At 40.8% G+C, this 26,748-nt stretch overlaps 1 protein-coding gene across 1 annotated transcript in view; it reads left to right on the top strand.

The window, feature by feature from the left end:
* edar (ectodysplasin A receptor) overlaps positions 1–26,285 on the top strand; it is a 41,504-nt gene extending 15,219 nt beyond the window's left edge. Inside the window, exons 3-11 of the mRNA XM_078222818.1 lie at positions 802–983; positions 11,892–11,977; positions 14,594–14,680; positions 16,659–16,787; positions 16,883–16,957; positions 17,760–17,835; positions 19,206–19,362; positions 22,634–22,694; positions 24,084–26,285. Of these exons, the coding sequence (XP_078078944.1) occupies positions 802–983; positions 11,892–11,977; positions 14,594–14,680; positions 16,659–16,787; positions 16,883–16,957; positions 17,760–17,835; positions 19,206–19,362; positions 22,634–22,694; positions 24,084–24,418 (1,188 nt within the window). The 3' untranslated portion in view covers positions 24,419–26,285. The remainder of the gene's footprint in view (positions 1–801; positions 984–11,891; positions 11,978–14,593; positions 14,681–16,658; positions 16,788–16,882; positions 16,958–17,759; positions 17,836–19,205; positions 19,363–22,633; positions 22,695–24,083) is intronic.
* The last annotated feature ends 463 nt before the right edge of the window (positions 26,286–26,748 follow it).

The raw sequence follows: 26,748 nt of genomic DNA, 5'->3' as shown, positions 1-26,748 counted from the left end.
CTGCCTGTGTGGAGTCTGCACGTTCTCCCCATGTCTGCGTGGGTTTCCTCTGGGTGCTCCTGTTTCCTCTCACAGTCCGAAAGACGTGCTGCTTAGGTGCGTTAGCCATGCTAAATTCTCCCTCAGTGTACCAAACAGGCGCCCGAGTGTGGCGACTAGGGGATTTTCACAGTAACTTAATTGCAGTGTTAATGTAAGCCTACTTGTGACACTAATAAATAAACTTCTTTTTAATATCTATTTCTTTTGGTAAACAGGGAGTTCTGGATTTGTTTTCCATACTTCTCCCTTTCAAGGGATTATACCTTGCCTGCACCTGAACTCTCTGTTCTCTGAAGGTAGCTCAGGTCATTGGTACCAATGTGGATCACGACTGCTGGCTGCTCAACCTCCCCCTTCAGGGTGCTTTGTGATATCCTTGACCCTAGCACTGGAAGGAAACTCTTGAAACTTAATTCTGCCACAACTTTTAAAAAAGCAATGTTGAGACAGAGTACCAAAAATGTGTCTAAAATAATAAAGAATATGCCTGTTTTGAATCAGATTAAAAACATCCCTCACCAAATTAAATCATCTTTAACAACTTTGTACTACACATTTCCCTCCGCCACTGTGATGGAGGGAAAAATCAAACTCTTCCTTTCTCGATTTCATGATCATCAGTGCCACACACATGGAATAAGCATGGATCCATATTTTACTGATATTGCCCCTTGCGTCACGCTCCTACTGTGCAGACCATTGCAAGTCACATTTTTAGTACAAATCACTTATGGCCTCTAATTCATTTGTTTTTTTTAGAACTGTGGATACGGAGTTAAGGATGAATCCTATAGCTGCCAGCCTTGCCAGCCTGGCAAATTCTCAAAGGGTGTATATCAGACCTGCAGAAGGCACAAAGATTGCGAGGGTTTCTTTCGAGCCACTGTCTTGACGCCAGGCACTGCAGAGATTGATGCAGAATGTGGACCTTGTATTCCAGGGTAAGTGACGTTTATTAAAACTTGCTGTTCTTTCTGGGAGGCTAGCAGCCCAAACCAGGAAAATATTGGCATCATTCTCAACTTCTGAGATTCATTACGGACTAAGAAGTTTCTGAAAGCCACATTTGGTGGCTTAGCAGTGGGTGGTTAAGTCATTTGCTTAGTATCCTTTTCAAGGATTTTAATTAATTTATTTGTCACAAGGTGCTAGTTTTTTCACCATGTATATAGTATATACTTCATTATTCTATTTTTCACATTAGCATGAAATGGTATTTGGGGCAATGGAAGAAACTGATCCTATTTCAATTTCTTGAAGTAAAATGCAAAGTAGGCTATTGCATAATTATGGTGGCCACACAGGAGAATACAGAGGGATGTATGATAGATGCTGGAAACATAGTGGAGAAATTTAGTTTCAGCTGGGAGTCATTCTTCATTGTAATTGTGGAAAAGGACAGAGAATCCATGGAATATTTGATCAGATATGCCTTTTCCTCCTGTTCTCAGATTCATCTTAATTTTGCAGCTATCCCAAACTGAGCTTTTCCTTTGTTTATTTATTCATTCATTCACAGGCTAGGCCAGCACTTAAAGCCCATCCTTACTTGTCCTTGAGAAGGTGTAAATAAGCTGTCTTCTGGAATATAAGTAAATTGCTTGTGAGCCCACTTCAGAGGATAGTTGAGAGTCATTCACATTGCTGTTGGCGTGGAGTCACATATAGGTGAGGTCAGATAAGGATGGAAGATTTTGGGGGTGAATTTACCAAAAACAGGCCGAAAGAGTGTGAAAACGGGAGGGTTTCAGACCCATATTTTTGGTGAAAGATTAAAATATTATGACACTTAGAAAAAAAAGGCAAAGTGTGATTCTCACCTGTAGGGGGAGTGGACAGATACTATTCATGCCAGGAAGCTGGTTGCAGACTGCTAGATGGTGCTATTGTGCATGTGCCATGATCTCCCAGCACAATGTGTCAGGAGTACACAGTGCACTGGGAGATTGTCACTCCCTCACCCCTGGTTGCCACCACTGATCGCAGCCCCCCTCCACTGATTGCTGATCCACTCCCGATTCCCAATGATTCCCAGTTGATTGCCACCCTGGTGATCCCTGATGCACAATGTGCAGCCCCCAATGTTGCCTCCCCTTCAAGCCCTACCCCTCAGGAGGCACCACACCTTCCCCTTAGGCCCCATCACTTGGCACTGTCCAGTGCTCAGTGGGCAGGCCAGGGTGCCAGGCTGACAATGCCAGGCCCAGTGGGCAGTGTCAGGGTGCTAGGCTACACTGCCAGCATCCCAGGCTGGCAGTGCCAGGCTGGCACTGCCCAAGAGACATTGCCTGCCCCTGCCTCCAATAGCTTCAATAGCCTCCAGTCCGACCAGTGAGTCCATCATGTCAGGTTCCTGTTGGTGAGGACCATACATGATCCTTGCCAGTGAGGACCTCCACAATCGTGTCCTGGGCTCACTAATCATATTTAAATTAACTTGCATATATTAAAATCAGGGCGCGAGGCTGATTACACAAGCTTAACAGGGCTGGTAATATTGCGAGAGGCACGAAACTGGGTGTGAACCCGATTTTTTTTTGTTTCCCACAGGCCGATCGACCTGTGTGATGAACCCGTAAGATCGCCCCCTTTGACTTTACTGGGGTGTGTTTCAGCTTCGGAATATAAATAGTGTCTAAAATAGATGCATACTTGAACAGCAAGAAACAACTTATACACATTCCTCTTACTTTACTTGACATAAATATTTCCTGTTGGTGCTGTTTTAATGCCAGTGGTATCCTAATAAATGGGTCATCACTAATGACAAAATAATGCTATCTGGAAAATCAAAACCCCAGCGATCTATCTCAGAGATAGCACAAGGGCTAACTGGAATGAAATTTATCCTCAGCAATAGCAGATCAGCAACTACTTTTTTCATTCCGTCCAATTTTCTTTCCAAATCAGGCTGACAATGTGACATCGCCACCTCGTCTTCTGCTCAAGAAGAATTTCATCTATAATTAATGTTGGGATTGGTTATTAATAGTTTTGTGCTTTTCTTATTCTTAAATAATTTAATTCTGTAAATTTATGCAATTTGGCTTGATGTAATTCAAAAATAACAAATTTTTAAAAGTATTTTTTCAGATATAACATTCTAAGGCAGTAGGTTAAGAGAAAAGTATTTGCCTGAGAAGAGCCAGGAAATTTGGGTTCTGCTCAATGCAAGCACATCAACATCCATCTGTCAGTTTGTGCTTGTGTGAAGCCAATGCCGTATCTTCACCAACCTCTCTGATATTTTTTAATGATTAAAATTTACGTTGGCATTTTAGGAGAAAGTACAGAAAATGATGATACTATTGGGCTGGATTTTCATGGAGTTAGGGGTCATCCCTGAAGGTGGAAAAATGGTAGCCGGGACCCAAACCCCAACCCCATTCCTGGCAAACCCAATTTTCACCAGTGCAGATTAAGGGCATGGGCTGGTGTGGGTCACAAATCCGCACCCTGCTCTCCCAATCTGTCTGGCTCCGCAGCAGGGATAGGCAGGTCCTGGTTCTCCACAATTTTCATGGCATTGTGTAAGCTTTTAAAGAGCTCATGATTCATGGCACCTCAGAGGTTTTGTGAACAATAGTTGGGATGAGGGAAATTTTTGAAAGGTTAGTTAAAGAGGTCTTACTAATCCCACCCCCCCCCCACTCCACCCGCCCATGCCAAGGTATGCTCCTCCATTCAACAATAAGTCCTATAACAAAAGGATGTGTGAAAAAGCTATAAACGCTTTTACCCAAGAATGCTTGGCTGAGACAACCATTACTCTGCTACTTGACTGACAACACTTGCTCCCTGATCTGCGCGGTCTATTGCACAATATTTATTTACATGGTAAAGTGCTTGCAATTTCTGCTAGTAATACTTTAAAAGGGTCTTTAATACTTTTGGAGGGTTGGAGTGAAAATAAATTTTTAAGGAAGTAGACGTTATGAATGAATGACTTTTTAAAAAAGCGATTGCACATCCTACTGGTATTATAAGGTTCCTTGGATCAGTTGAGAGTGTATAGTGGGTGAATTGGCATGGAAATACCATGGCTTGACATGGATGGTATGATGGGCCATGGGGGGGGGGGGGGGCAGTGTATGGGCATAATTTGGCATAGTGGGTAAGAAGGGCCAGGGACATGCTTGGAGGCAAAAGGTATCATGATTTGAAATGGACGGGGCATGGGAAGTATGGGGGGGATGAGGGCTAGAGGGTGTTCTTTCTTTTGTTGTCATATTACAATTGGGACAAAGACCTAAAGCACTGAGTCAGGCCTTTTAAACAGCCTGTTTTGGCTGTTGTGTTCTAAACTCTCTATCAAAAGGAACCATCCCCCCAGCATCCACCTGGTCAAGCTCCTTAAGAATTGTATCATTTTTCTAAACTGCATGGAATATATGGCCATTGGCTGGATTTTTGACTTTGAGGTGGGATTTGGGAATCATCCCGATCCCGCAATCCCACCTCCATCCTGGCAGTGCTTGCTCCCCATATTTTCACCCAGAGGACATTTACAGGGACTGAAGATGGGCTTGCTGCCTCCCTGAACCAGCACAAGGGGCAGCGAAAGTGGGCCAATGCGGGTTACAAGGCTTGAATCCTTCCACTGGGACATTGACCCAGTTCTCAAAATGGTTGTTTCCACTCTAGCCCTCACTTCTCAACCTCCTTACCACCCCACATCCTGTCCATACGATCATGCATCTTCTAGTATCCACTAGGTGCAGAACCAGTTAGCCCTTTAATAGCATTGCAAGTTTTTGAAATGCTCATGAAATTTTAGAAAAGGTATTCAACACTTTTATAAAAGATCAATCCAACGCAGCCAATTAAAGTCCCATCGTAGAAAATCTTGCACATGACAATTTTCCTTCCAAATTTTCTCCTGTATCTCCATGTTTGTACAATATTTGTATTGTACAAAGACACCCAAGTGTCTCTGAATACCAACATTTCCAGCCTCTCACCAGTTTAAACAGTATTCTGTTTTTCTATTTTTCCCTTTGAAGTGGATAACTTCACACTTCTCTGCATTATATTCTATCTGCTGCAATCTTGCCCACTCCCTATATCTCCATTTGCAGCCTCTTTATTTATCTTCTTACTGCTTATATTCCCACCTACATTTGTATTGTCAGTAAACTTGGATACATTACTCTGTGTCCTCTGATCTAAATAAGTGATCAATATGAATTATAAATCTTTACAATCTAGTGAGTGAGTTATTGGGATATGGAATGAACTGCCTGTGAGGAGGTTGAAAATGATAATAGTAACATTCAAAAGGGAATTTGATAAATCCTTAATAACAGGGCTGTGGAAGACGAACAAAATAGTGAGATTAATTGCACAGCTCTGTCAAAACAGATCAAGTAATCTCCTTCCATGCAGTATAATTCTGATTGTATGCACATATTGACTGAATAATAGACAACTACAAATTAATCCTATTATGTCCAAGCAATTCATAGAATCATAAGGCCCTATTTTACCATTTTGATTCTAAATGCTGGGCAGACTTAAAACTGGGACTGTTTCAGATCTGACTTTTAGATCCATTCTGAGGCGCCCCGATATGCACTCTGCCTGAAAGAAATCAGCGATTCCGAAATCAGCGCATCCAAAACCCTGTAGCTCCGATCGGCGCCTCCTACTGCTCATGCGCAGAACAAAAATGATAGAATGCTGCTCCACAGGCTGAATAATGCCTCCCCCTGGCCCCCACAGGCATTGCCCCACCACCACAACATTACTGACTCTCTTATCCCCCCCACATCCCCACCACCCAAACCGATCGCCCACTGATCACAGGCAGAGTGGCAGTGGACCCACTTTCCCCCCCACTGATCACAGGCAGAGTGGCAGCAGACCCCCTTATACCCCCACTGATCACAGGCAGAGTGGCAGCAGACCCCCTTATACCCCCACTGATCACAGGCAGAGTGGCAGTGGACCCCCTTATACTCCCACTGATCACAGGCAGAGTGGAAACGGACCCCCTTATACCCCCACTGATCACAGGCAGAATGGCAGCGGACCCATCTTCCACCCCCCCCCCTCCCCACCCCCCAACACCGATCTCAAGCAGAGAGCCATCGGACCCACCTTCCCTCCCCCACCGATCTCAAGCACAGAACCATCGGAGGCTCGGCACGTAGCTCCTCACTAACCCTCACTGATGGAACGCCCAAATGGGACTTGTATGGAGCACGTCTGTTTCGCGTAGATTCCGGATGGAAATGCAAATGATTAAAATGGCCGTTGCGCCCATTTCAGACACGGTCCTGATCGCGACCATTTTTGAGCCTTGGTAAAGGGGGAACCAGTGCAGAGGCGAGCAAGGATCACGCTACTCGCCTCACGCCTGACTTTACCAAGTTCTCATGGCTGAAAACAGATGCAATGCAATAGTAAAACTGGGCCCATAGAATCCCTACAGTGCAGAAGGAGGCCATTCGGCCCATCGAGACTACACCAACTCTCTGACAGTGTTTTACCTTGGCTCTCTCCCCCACCCTATCCCCATAACTCTGTACATTCACCATGACCAATCCACCTAACCTACGCATCTTGGGACTGTGGGAGGAAACGTGAGCGCCCAGAGGGAACACATGCAGACACGAGAAGAATGTGCAAACTCCACACACAGTCACCCAAGGCTGGAATCGAACTCAGATCCCTGGCGCTGTGAGGCAACAGTGCTAACCACTGTGACACTGTGCCACTCATAGCATCTTACTCAGGCCCTATCCCACATATTTATCCCACTAATCTCACTAACCTACACAAATTGTGACATAAGGGGCATGCTAAAATACTTTTAGCATGGCCAATTAACCTAACCTGCATATCTTTGGAGTGTGGCAGGAAACCAGAGCACCCGGAGGAAACCCACGCAGTCACGGGGTGAATGTGCAAACTCCACACAGTCATCAAAGGTCAGAATTGAACCCGCATCCCTGGTGCTGTGAGGCAACAGTGCTAACCACTGTGCCACCGTAACGCCCTAATTAATTATTAGAATTATTTATAAATATACAACATACAATGCAAATTTTAGAACATTCAAAGAACAGAAATATAAATTGTGTTCCCGAGCCAAGTCCACACATGAAATAATTTTTGTGATACTAAATCTTTCTATAATTTGGAGGCAAGATTCACATTTATTATAAGTCTAGTTAGAATATCTTGCATCCATTTGACAACATTGTCACAGTTCACGTTTATAGCTTTCGACTATAAAGTTTCAATTTTTGTTCAGACCCTTCTAGCTTTAATTTCTCCTTTTGCCTGTTTCCCAGGATTCAGACTAATTGTAATGTGTCCTGCCATCTTTTTCAACGATGCTTGATCAGAGCTTCTTCAGTTCAGCTTTCCTCTGTTCTCCTATTAATGCCAGTTCTTTTATCCCTGACTTGATTTTGCTTCTATTGTATTTATCTCTATCCCTCCCCTCCCCAATATGTGGGGAGATTTATTTTTGGGTCAAGTTCAGGTGAGTGATAGAATGAGCATATTTTCCACCTGTCCAGAGATCTGATGTCCTTACTAAGAAGGTCAAACTTCATTAGTTGATAACCAGCGCACAGCAAATGCTGTTCCAACACCCACATGCAGTTCTCTTTAGAGGAAGCAGGAATTTCGGCAACTACATGCACAGCTGAGCTTGAGCTCTCAAAGGGATGGGATCGCAAACAGGTCATCTATGGAATTTCTGTGTGGCCAAAACGAACAGATATTGTACCATTCTTCTTTTTGACTAGACTGCAGGGATTCTTTTTATTACCATTGATTAGGTTGCTCAGTGGTTGGTACCAACAGATGCAACATCACTAGACTTTCTCCTTCCATTCATACTTCAAAACTGAACTGTGATCCAACATATGCCATTAGCATATTATAAGTAGGCGGCATCTGGAACAGGTGGGCATTGCCTTCTCATCAGCAAACATACCTCATTCTTGACAGGTTGATGGATTCAGAGTCGGGGCAATGCCCCTTTTCCTCATATTGTCTCATATTGACACATGGATGAACTTTCCAGCAAACTTTGGACCAGATAGGTCTCAGATGGCGTCCCAGTCTCACCTAGCTACATGATCTCCAAGAGCCCCATCCAATTAGGAGGTGGAGGCACTCTCTAAAGACTTCTAAAGTTATTAAAATGTGTGACCACAGCTGCCGGGTCATCATTGTGGAGAGAGAAATTGAAAGGAAGCTTCAATGGTCCCTCAATCTGCTACCAGGAGGATGTCTCCAGAGAGATGACAGGCCCTGCAAGTGAAAGGATTCACTACCAAGGTGGAAAGATCCCATTTCTTTTGGAAATTGGTCCCTAATTGGGTCCTGAAATGATGTAATTGGCCGCCTGCATTGTTGAAGCTGGCTGCTGACTTTATTTCACCCCTCCATCCCTCCCGTCAATCCTCCCCCCCCAATCCCCCCCCCCCCCCCCAATCCCCCCCCATCCCCTGGGAAGTTCCAACAGGAATATATCAGAGAGACATCCCAACCCAGCTTCCCACTATATTCCCAGATCCCCCAGCCTCCAAACCCATTTCATGGGTCCAGAAAACCCCATAGTTTTTCTTCTATTACATCCTCCTCATCCCTCTGGCATAATCTCTCCTTTGTTTTATATTTTTTCATTCTCTTTGTCCCTCATACAAGATCTCTTTCCTTTTGATAACTGTCTGTTTGTCTCACTTCTGCTGTATCTATCCGTCTCAGTCTCACCTGCTTCATTCTGTACCACTGCTGTTTAATTGCATTATTTCTTTTGTTTCTCAAATCCTTTTGTTTTGGATATCTCCGCCTGGATCTTTCACCAATTATCTTTCTTTTTTCACACTTCCAAGAGTTCTTGATCAAACATTGGATTGAGCCTATTCATATTCTAACACTGCATTCAGCATTCTCTTGAATTATCTCTGTGTACTCAATGCTTGTAAAGGTTCTACTGTTCCAGGAGTAAGAAAATATGAATAATTTAGTTAACTTTGTTTTTTTTTTGTTTATATCCAATTCAGTCCAATCAAAGTCCAATTCAGAGTCTCAGCAAGTGATACATTCCCGATCCAAGCTGACAAGACAGGCCACTCACTTCCTGTCTTGGGCTTGATCTACATGATCCAAGCTGATTGGAGCAGGCATTGCACATTCTCCAAGTCTTGATCTCATTTGCATCTTAGCCAAAAGGCCGAGATGCCGCTTTAAAAAATTGCTCCAAATGAAGCCTCAGTTTAACGTCATGACTTCAATCAAGTGCAGGATGTCAACACCACGCTTGATCTTAGCCAAAAGGCCGACAAGCTTTGTTTCTACATCACTGTGCAGCATTTGGATAACAAACTGCAATAAGCCCATTTCAGTGGCCAATTTCAGGGAATGTTCAGTCTTCTTGTGTCTTGGCTCTTTCACGAAAGCGATTCGGACAATAATCACAAGTTGTTCTGGCAGTTGGATTGTTGATAAATTGCTGCATGAAGCAGAAATCTAACACCATCAGCTTTGGCCATCCATGCATTTGTGGTCTGGCATCAGCTCTAATACCACCAACCACAAAGGGCTCCTAATGTTTCTCATTTCATTTATTTTCTGATCCCAATACATTGGAGAGTCGGGAACAAAAGAAACATTTCACCACAGAGATCTTGACATTGAATCAGCTCAAGTTTGATATTGTCATTGAACAGATTTTGATCAAAGGAATTAGAAAGACTATTGATAAAATAGTTCATCTCAGACAGGGAAAGTAGCCATACAAGATAAATAAACATTGCTTCCAGTAACGATTGCAATAGCACTGGCACTAAAATTATAGGCTTCTGGAAATCTATTCTCAGCTTATCATCTCCATGTGTAGTTACTTAGCACCACAAAAACAAAATTGCTATAGATCAGATCAGACAAAAAGATTTAAATCCAAATCAATCCCATTATCTCAGCATTATTTCTCTCACCAGAACTTTGCTTTGGTTGGGTCGAATTGGATATTGTTCCAGTAACAATATTTTGGCCATTATTGAGAATGGATCATTACTCAAAGGACTGCCATAGGACCATAGAATCCCTACAGTACAGAAAGAGGCAATTTGGCCCATCGAATCTGCACCAACTCTCCGAGGCCCTCCCCTTCACCCTATCCTGTAATCCTGCACATTTACCATGGCTAATCCACCTTATCTGCACATCTTTTGACTGTGGGAGAAAACCAGAGTACGCGGTGGAAACCCACGCAAAATGGGGAGCACGTGCAAACTCCACAATCACCCAAGGCCGGAATTGAACCCTGCCTTGTAAGGCAGCAGTGCTAACCACTGTGCCACCGTGCCACCATAATTTATTTTGAATTAAAATCAGTTAATTGGTCATTAATTATGAGGCTAACTCAAGAACAAAGAACAAAGAACAGTACAGCACAGGAAACAGGCCCTTCGGCCCTCCAAGCCTGTGCCGCTCCTTGGTCCAACTAGACCAATCGTTTGTATCCCTCCATTCCCAGGCTGCTCATGTGACTATCCAGGTAAGTCTTAAACGATGTCAGCGTGCCTGCCTCCACCACCCTACTTGGCAGCGCATTCCAGGCCCCCACCACCCTCTGTGTAAAAAACGTCCCTCTGATGTCTGAGTTATACCTCGCCCCTCTCAGCTTGAGCCTGTGACCCCTCGTGATCGTCACCTCCGACCTAGGAAAAAGCTTCCCACTGTTCACCCTATCTATACCCTTCATAATCTTGTATACCTCTATTAGATCTCCCCTCATTCTCCGTCTTTCCAAGGAGAACAACCCCAGTCTACCCAATCTCTCCTCATAGCTAAGACCTTCCATACCAGGCAACATCCTGGTAAACCTTCTCTGCACTCTCTCCAATGCCTCCACGTCCTTCTGGTAGTGCGGCGACCAGAACTGGACGCAGTACTCCAAATGTGGCCTAACCAGCGTTCTATACAGCTGCATCATCAGACTCCAGCTTTTATACTCTATACCCCGTCCTATAAAGGCAAGCATACCATATGCCTTCTTCACCACCTTCTCCACCTGTGTTGCCACCTTCAAGGATTTGTGGACTTGCACACCTAGGTCCCTCTGTGTTTCTATACTCCTGATGACTTGCCATTTATTGTACAACTCCTCCCTACATTATTTCTTCCAAAATGCATCACTTCGCATTTATCCGGATTAAACTCCATCTGCCACCTCTCCGCCCAATTTTCCAGCCTATCCATATCCTGCTGTATTGCCCGACAATGCTCTTCGCTATCCACAAGTCCAGCCATCTTCGTGTCATCCGCAAACTCGAGTGATATCAGATGATCACAGTTTTGGGAGTAGTGATTTCTTTTCCTAATTGTCTTTGGTCCCTCTCTTGGCTGTTGCTATGATCAGATGCAATAATGTATGATGAGATTCTGACTCCACAGTTGACATATACCGACCAATGATGAAATTAATGTGAAGCGTGTTTTCAGAATTATCTGGACATTCACCCAGCATGCAGTTACCTCAAAGGCTATTGTCAGAAAACCCTGTTTACTTCCATGCGAAAGCAGCTCGGTAAGGTGTCTGTGATTCTCTGGATGCCTTACTGAGGAGCTGTGCAACAGTTATTTAAAAGAAGCTGTCAGAACTTCATTGGACATTGTTTGCCAAAAGATCTGTTTTAACATCTGCCAAAAACATTGGTACTATAAAGTGAATTCTTAATGTTTGTATCCTGGACAAAGGATTTACTTATCAATTGCTGTTCAGTACTTTTGATGTAATCTTTATTTTGTCCACTGTTACCTGTGAAATTCCATTTTTGTGCCAAGAATGCTTTGTTAACTTATATATGTGATTTTATTTACAGTTACTATATCCTAGATAATAGATCAAGAAACACCTATACAAAGGTTTGCCATTCCTGTGCACTGGCACCTCCTAAGACAAAAGACTGTAAGTTACCTCTCAAACATATATACGTATATTACACTATTTCAATTTTCTTTCCTCCTTTAATGTAATTTTGCATTGAGCCAGAATTCCACAGAAGGTTTGACCAAAGTTCACATCACAGATTAGTCTAGTTCTATCCGAGCCCAATACTGTAGCCCAGGAAACCCGCAATTATACGTAGCTACCTCGCTGTCACTCTGACTGAGCGGGACTCAAATCTGGAACCTACCGGGTTCAACAGCAGACCAAATATCCTTTTTGTTTAGGAACCTTGGGTTGAATTAAACAGAGAGGGCATGAAATCATTTAAAAAGATAAAGGAGGGGAAAACTGGAAATCTGAAACACAAGATGTTATTGAATAGCTAGATAGGTGTAAATTTTATCGTAACTATTAACATTTGAAGAAGTAAAAGTTAAAGTTTATTTATTAGTCATAAATAAGGCTTACATTAACACTGCAATGAAGTTACTGTGAAAATCCCCTAGTCACCACACACCGGCGCCTGTTCGGGTCAATGCATCTAACTAGTAGATCTTTCAGCACGTCTTTCAGAAAGAAACTGAAATGAAAGAGAAATATATTGTATTCACAAAGAGATAAATAATAGGTTGAATGACTTGCAAACTGCTTAATAAAAAATTGTTAGACAGTGTAAAAGATCAATGAGACTATCGAAAAAAAGCATTTAAAACAAACCAATGTGTTACTTTTTGAGGCTGAAGGACAGGGTAGAGACTGACACAAAGAAAAAGATGAGAAACTGAAAAATGGAAGGTAAAGGGACCTTGAAGTCTGCAGGTACAGCTGGTCAAAAATGAAAAGAGAAAGGAAATTAAAACCAAGCAGGTTAAGCAAAGGGTAACTGATTCACTCCATTAGATGCTGACAAAAAAATAAGCTGAATAAGTAATTGGTCCTCAAAAGGGAGAAAAAGAACAAGCAGAACCTACATTGTTTGCTGAAAGCAAAATACCGTGGATGCTGGAATCTGAAACAAAAACAGAAAATGCTGGAAAATCTCAGCAGCCCTGACGCAGGATCATCCTGACTCGAAACGTTGGCTCTATTCTCTCTCCACAGATGCTGTCAGACCTGCTGAGATTTTCCAGCATTTTCTGTTTTTGCTACATTGTAAGCACTGTGTTCTGATGAAGGGTCCTTATCCAAAATAGCAACCCTTCCAGATATTTTTCTGTTTAAAATTAATGGCTTTAAATATTCTAGAAGTCAGACTTTTTATTCGCAGCATGGGGATCTTTTCTTTGAATGATAATATAAAACAGCGAGAAATAATCTAAGATTTACATAACCATGCCCAACATACCATTGTTCCAAATGACATTGCTGAATAAATAAGTTTTGGCCCACTGACACATTATTCAAAAGTTTATACAGTAATATTTATGCAATAACATATGCACGTTTATCGTATTGGGCATTTGAGCAATTGTGTGGTTAAGCCAGAGGTGGAGTCAAATATTTAACTACTCTATCCGTTCTGGGTGCAGGTGCATATATATGAGTGCTATTTTATTTTTTTCCCCTTTTTTGGGTTTCTCTGTGCCATGCAAACCTTCTTCACAAAGAAAACAGATGGCCTTACTCCCAGGTCTCTGTAAATGGCCAAGCAGAGATGCGAAAGAGCGCACAGGGAAATCTGCCCTTGTTGGTGCATCGTAAGCACAAACAACTTCGTACTACATTGGTACTTCCACCTTGAGTATGAAGGAATGTTACACTCATTCCTGTGTGAAAGAAAGGCTGCTCATGTGAACAATGACTGCCAGTAGAAGAGACTTAGCTAGCCCTACAGGGATATGCTTAATATCAAATTATCCTAATTCAAAGACTATTAAGAGCTAATCAAAACACAAAGTTGTCATACTTATGAATGAATCAATTACTTGAAGAAGAGAGAACAGCAGCGATTTGGGGAGATGGTGGCATAGGGGTAACATCACTGGACTATTAAACTAGAGGCCCAGCCAAATGCTCTGGGGTCATGGGTTCAAATCCTACCACAGCAGCTGGTGGATTTTAAATTCAAGTAATAAATCTGGAATATAAAGCAAATTTTAATAATAGTGGCCATGAAACTCTCAACCCATCTGGTTTTTAGCAATGCCCACATGCCATGAGTGAATTTTTAAAAATAAAATGCAGCGAAAAATTTCAGAAAAGCTATTCAATGATAAATTTGCCTCTCTGTACATTCTAAGTAAAACTGTTGAAATTAAATGAGTTAAATTTTAACTAGTATATAGTAATAGTCATGTTATTTGAATGTTCAAGTAAAGATGAACTAACCTGTCATTAGTTCTTCACTATTGTGTATCATCACATGTACATTGTAGTTTCTGATACCTTCCATTTTCATTCAATTAATGTTTCAGTAATCAGTATTCTGATTCATTCTGGAATCTACCAACTTAGGTATAATTCTTGCCCAAAAATATGAGATTTAAAGTTCATATTTAATAAATTGACATTTGTTTTCCAAATGTGCTTAACTGTTAAAAATGATTGATGCAAAATGCACATGAAATAATTGAACACTGCATATTCTGTCTTGATTTTATATTAAAAGTTAACAATTGTTTTATTGTTTCATAGGCTTGGACATTATTTTGTCTTCAAGTATTTCAAGCAGTGCTTCAGCCATTAATGCAAACTCTCCAATTCTACAAGAAACTCACAAAGGTATGATATCATCCTAAGGATGTTTCAATATCTCAAAAACTAAGAACTTTGTGCTTGAAACATCTTTAAATGTTCATAGGCTGTATGGTGGCATAGTGGTTAGTACTGCTGCCTCACAACACCAGGGACCTGGGTTTGATTCCCGGCTTGGGTCACAATTGGTGTGGAGTTTGCACTTTCTCCTCGTGTCTGTGTGGGTTTCTCAGGGTGCTCCGGTTTCCTCCCACAGTCCAAAGATGTGCGGGTTAGGCGGATTAGCCATGTTAAATTGCCCCTTGGTGTCAGGGGGATTAGCTAGGGTGGACGTATGGGGTTGTGGGGATAGAGCCTGGGTGGGATTGTGGTTGGTGCAGACTCAATGGCCGAATGGCCTCCTTCTGCACTGTAGGTTTCTATTCTATGAAATGTATATATATTCTGGGGGGGAGGGGGGCAGTTCAGTTGAGTGTTCAATGATATAGTGCAGTTATATACTGCTTCTCAATTGCAGGAAGACCTCTCAGGGCACTTTATCATGAAAGGGAAAGTGGTACAGTGCACTTGAGGAAGGGGAGGGGAATAGTAAGGCTGAATGGGGAACTGAAGGCACAGCTGAAGAAGAAGGTTTTTAGTTCTCAACATTCAGTATTGAAGAAACCAACCTGAAAGTGTTTCCGCTGTCCTCCTGGGGTCTACTGTTGCCACTAAGTTCAGAGTAGAGCAGTTACTTTGGGAATCTGTTGCCAGGCATATGGATACTTGTTCTGCTGAGTGGAGCTGATTTTGAGTGATCAACGCTTTGATGCTGGGCAAAGTGGTTTGGGAAAGGATGCTGCTGTTAAATTGCCTTTCTTGTCACCAGATTTGGAGGATCTTGTAAGGCTACTTCTCCATTGCTTTGAGGTGCCTGGTGTAGGTTGTCCAAATCTCCAAAGCATGTAGGAACGGGGGGATTCACTACTGCATGGTAAATTCCTCAAATTCATGATGAATGGCAGAGCAGGCTCGAAGGGCCAAATGGCCTCCTCCTGCTTCAATCTACTCTGTTTCTATGGTACTCTTTTCTTTAGTCAGCCAAAGGCTTAATTGGCAAAATGGAGGAAATTATGAATTTTGTCATCTACGTTTGCCTTCATTGGGAGGAGACTCCTAAGATACAGAAAATGGCCCACGTTTTCCAGAATTTCATCATTGATCTATGACTAAGTTGAGAGTAATTTTGGACTGAAGATAACATAGGTTGAACAATTCCCAGTCTGCTGTGTACATTATCCCACATCTATGGGTAATTTGCTGGAGATGAGGTGTAGTAAGGAAGGTGGAGAAGTGGGCTAGTCCAATGACACAACCTTGTTTGACTCCCATCTCCATTGAAATAGGGTTTGTGAGTGGTTCCATTGGTGAGGATCACAGCTTACTTGTCATCAGAGTAGGTGGAGGGTGGTGATAGATTTCTGAGGGCAGCCAAATTTGTGACGGATATTCCATCAGCCATTGTGTTTACAGAGTCACAGACTTTTGTGGGGTCACAAAAGGCCATGTATTGTGCTCTTGCTTGCATTTGCCATGCAGTGAAAATCATGTCTATAGTGCCACTTGTTGGGCAACAATCACACTGCGACTCTAGAAAGAGTTTCTTGGCTACTGGGAGGAGACAGTTGAGGAAGATCATTGCCTATAGCAAACAGCAGGGGAACTCTCCTGTAATTACCACAAAAAGGACTGTCTCTTTTCTTGAATACAATCACGATCTCAGAAACTCTGACATCCTCCAGCATGCGCCCTTCTTCCCAGATGAGGGATAGGAGTCTGTGTAGTCGAGCAGGAGTATATTTCTGCATTAGTTGTTACGGAAAACATTGGTCATGCTATCAATTAGATAACTCAGAAATCAGTGCTCTCAAATTTCTATTTCATACCTCGCACATTTGTAACTTCATAATTTACAAGGAAAATGCAGTTATTTCTATGTTTTTTCTTGAATTTTGTCTTTGTTTAGTAAATCATGCAGGACAAGGACACCTGGGCACTGCTTTAATAATTGCCATGTCTACCATATTTATAATGGCCATAGCCATTGTTTTGATTGTTCTTTTCTACATTTTAAAGACAAAGTCTTCTACCCAGGGTGAGTATGGTCATGTTACAGTACTGTATTATACTCAGGAAACAACCTTTTTTTAATGTTGTTTTTATTTTGACAAAATCATTCTTGTATTTTAGCTTGTTGCAGTGGTCAATCTGTAAAACACATCGAAGCTCAGATCAACAACCAAGAAGACAAGAAAGACATACAAGGTAAAATGTGTTCATTATTTAGATCATGTCCTAACAGCATCCAATCCAGCCTGGAATATAAATACTGTCAAGTCGATACTTGAATTTATTTCACAATTTAACAAGCATGGAGTTGTCATGACTGAAAACGATTCTGATTTTGAGACTTCAAAGTAAAGTTTTGGATGGGGTTGATTTCTTAGACATATTTCTGACAACACTCCTAATGGTATATTGGAATATCTGTAAAATCTTGACATTTCTGGGTTTTTCATCTTTTGAAACTAAACACCAATTCATATCAGTACTGTTGTGTTTTAAAGCATTACCCCTCATGTTTTTCTGCTATATTAATTTGGTTCTTTTATGGCATTTCCTTGCACCGAACAGCCACCCATCTTGCTACAGATAGGTTGGAGACCTGGAGATTCTTTTCTTTAACCTACATGCCACTAGGATGTGCACAGGAGTAATTTGCCTGCCACCAATTGCACCCTATGCCAGTTTTCCCTGTCCCCCAAACTGCGTCAAGTTAGCAATCCTAAATACATCAAAGAACATTTCTTTTGGCATATATTTTTAAAATTACATTTTAAAACTTTGCCCAATTGCATTGATTCAAGGCAGATTTTAATTTTACAGATATCAAAATGCATTCGAACAAAAGAGCCGTTTGTCAAAATTAGCTCAATATCAGGTATAATTTGTGCCCAGAATGCCAATTTTACCCAAAGTAAAAACTCTGTTCCCTCGTTGTTTAATTACTTACATTCATGCTATTTATCTTTTAGATCATGCATCAACTTTTGCTTCTTTTTGACAGAAAATGTTGTAATATTCTCTGAGAAAGATGAATTTGACAATAAACTGAAGGCAGTTCCACCTAAGACTGAGAAAAGGTTAGTCAATTTGCACCGATTTCTGTGCTTTGCATATTTTTTGTTAGCCTAAGAGTTAAAATAGCAATAAGCAATAGCAATAAGCATACAAATCTAGCAAATTAGTATAAATTTAATTATGAATGTTACCATTAAGAAAGATGCTTGAAAATAGTGGAAAACCATTTTTGTTGCATTTCCACCTGAATTTGAAATGATTCACTATTGTGATTGCATTTTTAATACTTGAGAGAAAGAAACTCCAAGCTAGAATGACAGATACCATTTTTCTCATTATAATATCTCAATTTCTATCAGGAATCATTTTTCAGATGTACAATACAGTCCAAGATACCAGTTCTGAATTTTAAATAGATTTGTGCACACTTTCATTCTACAACTTTCCCCAATGTCTCTATCCACAAAGCAGAAAAGCATCAGTTTATAATGGTCACCAGCAGCCTTTGAATGGCAGCCCACCGGGTGCTCCGGTTTCCTCCCACTCCAAAGATGTGTGGGTTAGGTGGATTGGCCATGCTAAATTGACCCTTAGGTGTCCAAAGATGTGTAGGTTAGGGGATTAGCAGGGTAAATACGTGGGGTTACAGGGATAAGATGTCAGAGAGTCAGTGCAGGCTCGATTGGCCAAATGGCCTCTTTCTGCACAGGAGGGATTCTATAATGATGCTTCTGGCACATCGTGAGATGTACCTAGAGTTCCGACAAAGTAAGTTTTTGCAAAATTCTGAGCTCCCATTATTCAGAGAGATCAGTCCATTTGTGCACAGGCGTATGCAGCACCCACCCAGTATCGTTGCTAGTGGCCATGATACATTGGAAGTGCTGTTGCTGCATTATTGCCACTCTACATGCTGAACATCTCAGCATTTTTCTGTAAAGAGACTTTATCCAATAGGTGTTTCCATTGAGAGTATTGAGTGTTCAATAGTTACGGCAAAGTGGGCTATTATTTCATTATATGAACTGGGCACAATATGGGAGATACCAAAAATGAGGGAGGTGGAACTCATTCAGATTTCTGTGAGACTCTTAATATTTATTTGGTCCTACATTAAAATAACATCAGTCAAGGCTGAGAAAAGATCATTTGACATATTTAAGCAGAGTACACTGGTGCACTAAATCTGCCATCATAGGAGCTGACTGTTTTGAAGGACGCCAATATTTCCCCCTTTACTATTCTTCTTTTGTTACTATTTGAGTAAATATCAAGGGTTGTTTAACATATTTAGCTCATTATGCCTAAGTGGGGTTTAACTTCCACATAGGGATGCAGATTGAAGAATATTTTTCAGTGCATAGATAAATATTTATGTAAATTATTTATTTTGCATTAATATTTCCTGTTGACAATGTGTCTTTTTCCCCAGTGAAAATGATGCTTCCTCAGAAAATGAACAACTTTTAAGTCGGAGTATGGACAGTGATGAAGAAGCAGCTTTGGAAAAGCGGGGAATGTCTGATTTATGCCTCCTATCACTTGTTCCTTTAACGAGAGATAAATCAACAAACAACAAAGCAACTGGGGTAAGGCTTTCTATGGATCTAGGAAGATTGTGCATTGATCTAAAGATATGCATTTGTACAGGTACAGGAGTTAAAGGAGTTGCTGCTCAGATGGACCAACTAGCTTACAATAACTCATCAACTATGCGAAACATTTGTTTCTATCCCCATTTCTATTTCTGGTCCCAGAAAATTGCAAGTTTTACGAATGTTTGTCAGGAAATACAGTTTTTTAAATTCATTTATGGGATGTGGGTGTCACTGGCTAGACCAGCATTTATTGCCCATCCTTAGTTGCCCTTGAGAAGCTGGTGGTGAGCTACCTTGAACCGCTGCAGTCCCTGAGGTGTAGGTACACCCACTCTACTGTTAGGGAGAGAATTTCAGAATTTTGACCCAGCGACAGTGAAGGAATGGCAATACATTTCTAAAACAGGATGGTGAGTGACTTGGAAGGGAACCTCCTACTCGTGGTGTTTCCAGGTTTCTGCTGCGCTTCTAGATGATAGTGGTCATGGGTTTGGAAGATGCTTCCTAAGGTACTTTGGTGAGTTCCTGCAGTGCATCTTGTAGATGGTACACACGGCTGCCATGCTTCTCCAGTGGTGGACGGATTGAATGTTTTTGGAAGGGGTAGCAAATAGCGGGCTTCTTTGTCCTGGATAGCATCGAGCTTTTTGAGTGTTGTTGGAGCTGCACTTAGCCAGACAAGCAGCAAGTATTCCTTTACAATCCTGACCTGTGCCTTGTAGATAGTGAATAGAGGGGATCTCATAGAAACTTATAAAATTCTAACAGGGTCAGACAGGGTAGATTCAGAAAGATTGTTCCCAATGGTGAGGGAGTCCAGAACTAGGGGTCATAGTTTGAGGATAAAGAGTAAACCTTTAAGAACTGAGGTGAGGAGAAATTTCTTCACCCACAGGGGGGGTTAATATGTGGAATTCACTACCACAGAAAGTAGTTGAGGCCAAAACGTTGTGTGACTTCAAGAAGAAATTAGATATAGCTCTTGGGGCTAAAGGGATCAAGGGATATGGGGGGAAGGGGGGAATCAGGATATCGAATTTGATGATCAGCCATGATCAAAGTGAATGGCGGAGCAGGCTCGAAGGGCTGGATGACCAACATCTGCTTCTATTTTCTATGTTTCTGTGAGTCAGGAGGTGAATTACTTGCCACAGGATTCCTAGCCTTTGACCTGCTCTTGCAGCCACAGTATTTATTAGTCCAGTCAATGGTAACCCCCCAGGGGGTTGATAGTGTGGGATTCAGCAATGGTAATACCATTGAATGTTAAGGAGTGATGGTTAGATTATCTCTTGTTGGACATGATTATTGCCTGGCACTTGTGGTGTGAGTTTACTTTACGTTACTATACAACAAAGCCTTGTCTGCAAATTCAGATGGCCACAAAATATTCCACAACTTTATTTCAAAAAGAGCAGGAACTTTTCCTAATATCCCCCTGAACAACATTTATCCTTTAATCAACACCACCATTTATTGCTTTTGCTGTTTATAGAACCTTGTTGTTTGCAAATTGGCTGCCAATATAACTTTCAGTATCACAGGTCAAAATTTTACCCTCCTCCGGGATGAGACTGGAAGGCACGGGTGTAAAATTGGGCATATTGCCATGTGTACCATTCCTAATGCCTGCCTAACCATGCCCATGTCCACTGCAATCTTATATGGAGCAGGGAACACATTGGTATCTATAGGCCAAATAATGGCCTCTTCCCACACCATCATGATTTTTCCTGTGACGGGCAGAGGCCAATGCCAAGTAAGAAGCCCAGCACCAAGTTAGAAGCCCCTGCAGCTTGGGATGGTGACAGGCAGGGAGGTGGTGGAGGGGTGTGGGTAACCTCCTATACAGACTACCTTTGTGCATTGGTAGTCCCCTCCCAGGATCTTCTCCACTGCGGCACCCCACAACCCCATACCCCTCACCAGGGCCTGCCAGCATGGCCTACCAACCACCCCCCCCACCCCCCCCCGGCACATTTACCTCCCCATCTGGCTCCAGCGAAGATCATGTTAGGGACTCGGTGCAGTTCCAGCAGTGGCTACCAACCCTGGTGCCATTGCTGGGGAAGGAGAGGTGGAGCTTCTTCCTCAGATGGGGCAGAAGCTTCAGCCTGAGCCAATGCAGCAGGGCAACCACTGGAGTGGGGACTCTAGCCCAAAAGTTACACCAAGTGGGGCCCAAGGTGACAAATTTATTGTTGGGAAATGAACTAGTTTCTATTTCTTGAACCGCGTGTCAGCCACAGAACCCATACATGGATTATATGTATAGATTCTCCTTACCTGTGCCAACAAGACAACATAGACTAATCTGTACTGTATCTAAAAGAACATTTCTATTCTCCACATTTGCATCTTGAAGAAAATTGCCAATTCGTGCACAAAACCACATAATTGCTTTAATAAATAAATATGAAAACAAAAAGCTTAATTCGTGTAATTTGACCTGCGACATAGAGTTCACAGTTATTAAAGGCATTTTGCTTCAAGCCTTTTTATATTATCAATTTATATTTCTATGCAGTGACATCCCCAAACCAATTTAATGCCAACTCATGCTGATCTATGGCTTGTATATTTGTCTAATTAATCACAATTGTTGCACTACAAAAGCTATAAATTGTGTTAATTGATTTTGAGATATTTTGACAGCATGATGAGTCTATCTAAACACAGGGTGATTTTTTGAGACTATTTATGAATGAGTGCTAAAACATGCACCAATTAAAGATTGATTATTTAAGTGTATGAAATACGGTAGTGGCATAACTTAGTGTGGCACCAACCCTGCACTCCAGAAATCCACTAAATAAGATACATAAAACTTGCACTTTTATTGCACTTTTCATGACTTGAGAACCACAATAACACCACTCTCTGAATCAATGAGTTAGCTGTAAATTATTTGTGTACATTTCCTCTTCAAAGTTTGAAGCAATGCCCACAGTTCTAGAATGTGATAACCTCAAACATGTAATTGGAGTTCAATTCATTTATTCCTTTAAGGATCTCGGATATTCTCTTTCTTCAGAGTAAAGAATCCCATATTTTTAATGGCTCAGATGCTGTAAATACATTTGGTTGACTTTACTGCACTTGTACATTTTTACTTGAGCACAGCAAGATTGTACAAAGAACTCCATGTGTGACTACCAATGCATTACAAATCCATGTGTTCTAACGTTCATATACAGCCATGCTTCACCAGTATTTGATTCTTAACATGTTTATTTTTAAACTGATTTTGTTAATGTTCCAGATACAGACACGAAGGGAAAAGATACTTGAATTGTGTAAGAAAGTGTGCGGTTTCACTGAAGGTAATGCATCAGGAATCCACTGATCGTAAAACTTTGCAAACAGCAGTCCGTTCATTATTTTCAATTTTGTAGATTTTCCCTAGATTGCTTAGCAGCAAGTTGAGAAAGATATCCAAAATTATAAAGCACACTGACTTTAATAAAATCTACTTGTCAGGGCAACTGAATTTAGTTTATGTTAAATAAAAACAGAAACTGCTGGATACGCTCAGCAGGTCTGGTAGCATCGGTGGAGAGAGGAAAATAGAGATGTTTCGAGTCCATACGACTCTTCCACAGTTCTGTTTCTCTCTCCACAGATGCCGCCAGACCTGCTGAGTTTATCCAGCATTTTCTGTTTGGACATTTGCCTCTTGAATAAAATTGCCAATTGGATTTTCAGCATCCACAGTATTTTGGGTGGCACGGTAGCACAGTGGGTAGCACTGCTGCTTCACAGCTACAGGGACCTGGGTTCGATTCCTGGCTTGGGTCACTGTCTGTGTGGAGTTTGCACATTCTCCTCGTGTCTGCGTGGGTTTCCTCCGGGTGCTCCGGTTTCCTCCCACAGTCCAAAGATGTGTGGGTTAGGTTGATTGGCCATGCTAAAATTGCCCTTAGTGTCTTGAGTTGCGTAGGTTAGAGGGATTAGTGGGTAAAATATGTAGGGGTCTGGGGGTAGGGCCTGGGTGGGATTGTGGTCGGTGCAGACTCAATGGGCCGAATGGCCTCTTTCTGTGCTGTAGTTTCTATGATTTGCTTTTATGTGAGTTTATGTTAACATGGTTATTGAGAAAAATAATTAGTTATAATCATGAGTTCTCATGAAATTGGATGCAGGAAATGCACTGAATTTATTTTAAATGGTTCATTATGTTGGCAAATGTCTATCAATAATATATGTTAATCATTTAAAACAAAGTCCTTTCCTATATTTGGGATTTAATTTTCAAGAAAAATGGCATTTCACTTTTCCTCAAAATTTGTATTAATTCATAAGTGGATAAATTCAAATGGCCAAAATAGTGGATGTTATATTGGTCATTATGTACACATATGGCTCATTGCTGAGAAATCTAAACCTATTATTGGTCTTTATTACAAATCAGAACATTTGTTATGTGCAGTATAGAGAGATGGAGAGCTTTAAAAGTTGAAAATTTCACATACCGTCTAAATACTTCGGAATATAGCTCCTGGATAGTTTTAGTAAATTCTGTGGATCACTTTTAATAGTTTTAGGTGATCCCAGACTACTTTTGCAAATCTTAAAATACTGGGAAAGTGCATTTCCAGATTTAGGAGGGGGCGGTAAAACAATACTTAATTCCTGCAACTCGCTTAGCTATTCTGAAACTTCTTTGTCAAAGTGATTTATTTTAAATGACTTACCATCATCTATGTTTTTAGGGCTCAGCCCTACAGAACTGCCTTTTGACTGTCTCGAGAAAACCAGCAGAATGTTGAGCTCTACCTACAGCACAGATAAAGCTATTGTAAAAACATGGCGTCATCTGGCCGAGAGTTTTGGGCTGAAGAGGGATGAAATAGGTGGAATGACGGATGGAATGCAACTCTTTGACCGTATAAGCACAGCAGGTTACAGCATTCCTGATCTGCTGACCAGACTTGTGCATATTGAAAGGATGGATGCTGTCGAAGCCTTGTGTATGGACGTTTTAGAATGCACACAAGGCACACCGATAGCTAATCCTGCTATCCTACCCAAAGGTCCAAATTTGTAGACAGTGCCTTGCCATAAATATCATGAAGTATTGTTTATGTGTCCAGAATATATTACTTGTTTGTGCTTACTAAAAATTCTTGGACCAATGAGCAGAAGATAATAGTGAATCACGGAAAGAGGTTCTGTATTCAAGCTTCTCAATTCTTATCCAGGATCCTGACTGTTACGTTTGTGTTACTCTGTTCTTGGGAGACGTTTTATTCAGACAATTTTTAAAAGATCAGGAGCAATGCGAACAAGTTAGTTTTAGGGTATCAAAATATAGACTGATGTCGGTGCAATAAACACGAAACACATGAAAATTAAGCAGAAACATGCATCCAAACACATTGACATATGAAACATTCTGACCTGTCCTACACATTTCCCTAAATGATTTGACTTGCATTCTAGTGGTATTTTCCAGTATAAAGCAGAGCCTGGGAAAATGTAGGGGCCTAAACTGCACATAAGACCAAAGTAATAGGGTTGGTTCTGGGCCCATTAGTGAGTTTGCAGATTGTTGGAGAATGATGAATTATTTAGTGTAGCAAGGGAAGCTTTAAGAGGCTGCATACCAGTCATTTGCTTAAATTTATCCTGTTGAAAATTTCTAAACACATCCTAAACGGCAATCAAAACAGCCAATTTTTGTTTTACATTTTTAAAATTCCTTCTGTGATCATAGAAGAATGCATGAAATTTAATACTTTGCAAATCTCATGCTGAATCAAGTTATTATAAAGTGCAATGGACATTTAAAGTGCATGAATTTTATCTCTGACATGAGATTTGCTAGATGTGATAAAGGGATGTTATTTCCACTTTTATTGGCCTGCTGCATCTATAAATTGTCACCCCTAAATTAATGTAACAGAAATCCCATAGGAATCTGTTAGGTTTTAACCAAAGCTATTTTTCCTTAGTACTTATGAATATAAATATTTTAAATGAATAGTTACAGCATATTTCAAGTATCAGCAGCGAAAGTTATATTCAAGAAACTGTTAACAAACCCGATAAAACCTGGCTAAAAGCAAATTACTGCGGATGCTAGAATCTGAAACCAAAAGAGAAAATGCTAGAAAATCTCAGCAGGTCTGGCAACATCTGTAAGGCGAGAAAAGAGCTGACGTTTCAAGTCTAGATGACCCTTTGTCAAAGCTCAACAAACCTTTGACAAAGGGTCATCTAATAAAACCTGGCATCGGTGGCAAGTGAAAGCACATATTTATAGTGCTACATTATGGTAAATATTTCATAATAGGATACAAAGAAAAGAAGATTCAAAGCATCTATAGATTTTATTTTTGGTCTATTGTTACCACACAGTCTTAAATTACAGTGCTAAGCACACCATTAGTGTTTGTCTTCTGACCCATGCATTGTGTTTTAGGCACTTAAAATAAAAAAAGTTGGAAAACTCATTAATGTTTCAGTATTATACAAAATCTCAATGCAATCCACATTCCGACAGCAGAACAGCCATTACAAGGAAATATTAGGAGAGAAAATTATAAATCAAAAAGAGGCAGCCAAACATCGCAATTCATTTTTAAAACAAAATACATTAAAATAGTATCCTTTTTCAAAGCAGCAATTTCTGTTGTTTATTCCCCTGCCTTACAAAGGGACCAACAAGTATTACACATTCCGTTTTTCTTACTTATCACTAGTCCTTTTTGTAAGAGAGCATAGAAAATAATGGAGATGAGTTTTCATAATCTGCTGAGCTGGTCTCCTGTATGTCATGTAAGCAGAATATATTCTGCAGACTTGTTTCATGATTATCTTAATGTGATACATTTTTCCACAAATAAACTATGTATAATTTATTCAATTTTATTAATTTGTATTATGAGAAAGTAATAAAAAGATTTACAACTAAATTTTCAATTCATTGACCTCCTGATCCAAGTCCAATTACTGTCTCTATAATACAGAAACTGTGCTACTAGCCAATGAAATTAACCTCAGTATCACTGCTGATCTAATCAAGTGGTACATTAAAAATCCAAGTTTGTTCCTTTGTGTCCTCATGTATTCTTAATAGTAAGTTGAATTTTTTTTTTAAATTTTATTTTAACATTAACATTTTTAGTCAAAACAAAATGCGAGCCTGCAGTGATCTGCACATGAATAAGAAGAGGTGAAAGAAAGAAAGTAGAATATTAACATTTCAGATTGCTCATCATCCCTCCTCGTGACGTTCCGCCATGGACCTTTACCTTCTATTCATTTAAGGTATCCTGTCAACGTGAAGCTACTGTCAAGAATGGGAAGAATTTTGAAGGCAAACATTTCAATCAAAATTAGCTATTTTAAATTCATATATCCAATTGGAAATCT

This window comes from Mustelus asterias, chromosome 10 (genome assembly GCF_964213995.1).
Source record: "Mustelus asterias chromosome 10, sMusAst1.hap1.1, whole genome shotgun sequence".
NCBI classification, from domain to species: Eukaryota; Metazoa; Chordata; class Chondrichthyes; order Carcharhiniformes; family Triakidae; genus Mustelus; species Mustelus asterias.
This window is presented reverse-complemented; position numbering and strand designations above follow the sequence as displayed.